Below are 3,820 nucleotides of genomic sequence, written 5' to 3'. Positions count from 1 at the left end.
ATATGAATTGAACTTTTAGGATATAAATTGGTGTAATTAGGAAAAAATAATTATCTTGAATTAACTAAAAAGGATATAATTAATTTATAATTGTAGCAACTCTAATCGCATACTCGTGCATCCTAACTCTTAAGTCCAACCAGAATCTAAGATCTTCTCATTTCAAGGTCGAAAGTTGAGAGTTCTTTTATAGAACTGATTTAAAATGCCAAAGGAAAAAGAGATTATGAACCAACATTTGAAGAACTGTCAGATTAAGAAAGGACGGAAATAACAGAGAACAATCATTTGCAAGTAGTAGTTTAATTTTACCATGTAAAAACAATCCGAAATCTGTCTTATTGAAATGTTTCTTGAAGCATATAAGCCTGATTCCTGATAAACAAGATCCCTCTCATAGATGTTTTTCTACTAACAAAGAAGTTTATTTACACGCGAGATTGTTGCTCAAGAACAATATGTCTATGCTTCTTGTTGAGTCAATGCATGTGTATCAAAGTAAGAGATGGCGACAGCAGCATGGAGAGCTGCTCCGAAAGGAAGAACATCTTCATTGACAGTGAAGTAGGGGGAGTGTATATCTTTAATAGCAGATGTGATAGTTTTATTTTGCGTCCCAATGCTAAAGAATGCGGCTGCCATCTTCTGGGAATAGAAGCTGAAGTCCTCTGCGCCCATTGAAATAGGGTCAATCAGCACGTTTTGCTCACCGAGCAAGACTTGTCCAACTTTTCTGACATGCTCATACAATTTGGGATCGTTTAGAGTTGGTGGATATGGCCTCAGTTCCTCGATGAAATTAACAGTAGCCGAACACAGATGTACAGCTGCTTGAGTCTCTATCACCTGCGAGCAGTATGTATTTGCAATTTTACTTGTCTCTAACAGTATGGTTGCACAAAACAATTTTTAAGATATAGAAAACAAGATATAGACAACTGGAACATAGACATACCTCTTTGATCCTCCTCTGAAGATAGGAATAACCTTCTGATGTCATGAACCGAAATGTTCCACCAAACTCTACACTTGCAGGGATAACATTTCCAGCTTGACCGCCGTCAACAAATCCAACAGAGACAACCTAAAAATCAACAGAGAAAAGATGTTCAGAGCCGGAAAAAACTGAAACACTTTTGACCTGTTTGGAAACAAAGGGGCAATATGTACCCTAGTCTCTAGAGGATCAGTTTCTCGAGAAACAAGTTGTTGCAATGCAAGAACTACCATAGAAGCAGCTAGGATCGGGTCTCTAGTTTTATGTGGGGTTGCTGCATGTCCGCCTTTCCCTTTTATCGTTGCTTTGAACCTGCCTGAGCCAGCCATGATAGGACCAGGTCGAGAACTGATAGTACCAACGGGCATAAATGGTGAGACATGTAAGCCAAATATTGCTTGAAACCCGTTTAGTGCCCCTTCTTCTAACATATAGGAGGCACCACCGTAGCCTTCTTCTGCTGGTTGGAAGACGAGCTTTACAGTGCCCTTCAGTTTAGAATGTAGGTTACACAAATCAATTTCTGAATCAAATTAAGAGCAGGAAAGGAAGGATGTAGGCAGTTCATCTCAAAATAATAATAATTCTTCATACTTTCAACTTATCCGTTGTGTTTTGAAGCAATCTCGCTGCTCCAAGCAGCATGGTGACATGAACATCATGGCCACAGGCATGCATTTTGCCATTGATCTTGCTTTTGTGCTCCCAATCTACCAATTCCTTCATAATGTTGCTTCTATTCAAACATTCCACTCAATGAAGCAATTCTTTCTAATGACAAAAACAGTTAAACAAAGTATAGGAAGAAGCAAGCAAATCATAAAAATTAGAGCAAATTTTATAATCTTTCCTTTTCTTTTCCGAATAGAGGTAAATTGGAAGTTTGGGGGGTGATTTTGGGGGGGGAGAGAGAGAGGAGGTCACAGATGCACAGGGAGAATAGTGTGAGTTAGAAACACTGTTGTTCTGAGTAATACTCAGTAAATTACAAGAGCTATCTGTAGAAACAAGCTAGACTCACATATTTTGAACTTTTTCTCCAATCCACCATCCATATCTATCTCTACTTCCTAACTAGTGAATGGCACCATTGATTTCATAACAAACTTAATATATGACAACTATATCTACTTACACTTCCTCCTACATATCAATTCATAAGACGTATGTCATTTTTCTTGGAGGAAGCTTCTTATTTTAGCTAAATCAAGAATCATATCAATCTCCAAAATGTTCTCCATGGGTATATATCTTTTCTTTAAATATGAGTAACCGAGGAAAAGAAAGAAGAATAGATCAGAGACTAATAAACTAGCAAGTTAGAGAAGCCACTATGTCAACAAGTCAGCAGCTCATCATTGAGTCAATGGCTCCGAAAGGAAGGAATTGAGTACAATAAAACTACACTGAAGCTATTATAAGATGATAAATGAGTTGAAATAGATGAAACAATCTGAAGAATCATACTGTAGGCCAAAAAGATCATCATTTTATATTTTTGGATAAAAAGAAGCTGGAAATTATGCATGGACTACAAGAACAAATACGTCGTATTCCATAAAGTAATATGCATCGACAAAAATAAGCAATAAGCAATTTGATCACTTCTGAACGGTGGTATTATCGTATTAGTATTTCAAGCTAGAGAAGTTATACATTTATCAGAGACGAAATCACTGCAACTGATACAGCAGTTTGGTGGTTTCCAAGACTAGGTTTAACAGTTGGGAGTTATCATGTGCTATTCGCTCTTTGAGCATCAAGTAAAGTTTTATTGATTTCCCTTGAAGTTTAGGCTTTGCCAATTGCCAGATTTTCCATGTTAAGATACAATGCTAATAAAAATCCATCTGTCGTGGTTCAGCTTCTTTTTGGCCAAAAGTGTTTTTTCGGCCAAAAGTGTTTGTTCCCCCAAAGTTAACGTGATTGGCCAAGCTTTTAGAAGGAACAAAAGTACTTTTGATTAGAAGAAAGTAGTTTTTTTCCGAAAGTACTTTTAAGAAAAATATACTTAGAAGCGCTTTTTAAAAGCTTGGTCAAACACTAATTGTTATTCAAAAGTGTTTTTCAAATTAATTAGCCAAACCCAAACCGATTCTAGTCAAAAATACTTTTTTGAAAAGCACCTTTGGAAAAAAACACTTTTCAAAACTAAGCTGATTTTAGAAGCTTGGTCAAACATGCTACTCCTTTTCGGACCATGCAAAGATGAATGAAGTGGGCACGTAGTGCCTGTTTAACTAGGCGTAACAGTCGTTGAACCGGGTAAGCATCAACCCTTTGTTCCCTTTTGTGAATCTCACTTTGGTTTTTGATGTGGTCTACTAACTTCATTGTTTTTCAGGTTTCAGTGCCTCACCATGAAACCTTCTTCCGGTATAGTAGGATATGAATTGAAATTTTAGTTTTTAGGATTTGTTCTTGTGAATTGAACTTTTAAGATATGAATTGGACCTTTTGGATATGAATTGAACTTTTAGGATATAAATTGGTGTAATTAGGAAAAAATAATTATCTTGAATTAACTAAAAAAGATATAATTAATTTATAATTGTAGAATAAATTAATTTGTTCTTGTGAATCGAACTTTTAGGGTATGGGTTGAATTTCTTTAGTTTAGTTAGTTTATGTTTAAACTCGTAGGATATGAATTGAAATTTTAGTTTTTAAGATTTATTCTTGTGAATTAAACTTTTAGGATATGAATTGAACTTTTAAGATATGAATTGGACCTTTTGGATATGAATTGAACTTTTAGGATATAAATTGGTGTAATTAGGACAATATAATTATCTTGAATTAACTAAAAAAGATATAATTAAT

The 3,820-nt window shown here is 35.3% G+C and overlaps 1 protein-coding gene across 1 annotated transcript; it reads right to left on the bottom strand.

Annotated features, from left to right (window-relative positions):
* Positions 1–287: 287 nt before the first annotated feature.
* On the bottom strand, positions 288–1,723 carry LOC138897172 (IAA-amino acid hydrolase ILR1-like 7). Its single transcript, XM_070183131.1, has 4 exons — positions 1,592–1,723; positions 1,228–1,485; positions 956–1,084; positions 288–846 (listed from the first exon to the last, which is right to left on the bottom strand). The coding sequence occupies exons 1-4, from the start codon at positions 1,721–1,723 to the stop codon at positions 463–465; spliced, it is 903 nt and encodes a 300-aa protein (XP_070039232.1). The 3' UTR covers positions 288–462.
* Between the last annotated feature and the right edge of the window lie 2,097 nt (positions 1,724–3,820).

This window comes from Nicotiana tomentosiformis, chromosome 8, assembly GCF_000390325.3.
Source record: "Nicotiana tomentosiformis chromosome 8, ASM39032v3, whole genome shotgun sequence".
Lineage (NCBI taxonomy): Eukaryota > Viridiplantae > Streptophyta > Magnoliopsida > Solanales > Solanaceae > Nicotiana > Nicotiana tomentosiformis.
The sequence above is the reverse complement of the archived record's forward strand: the minus strand, read 5'-3'. Positions and strand labels throughout refer to the sequence as shown.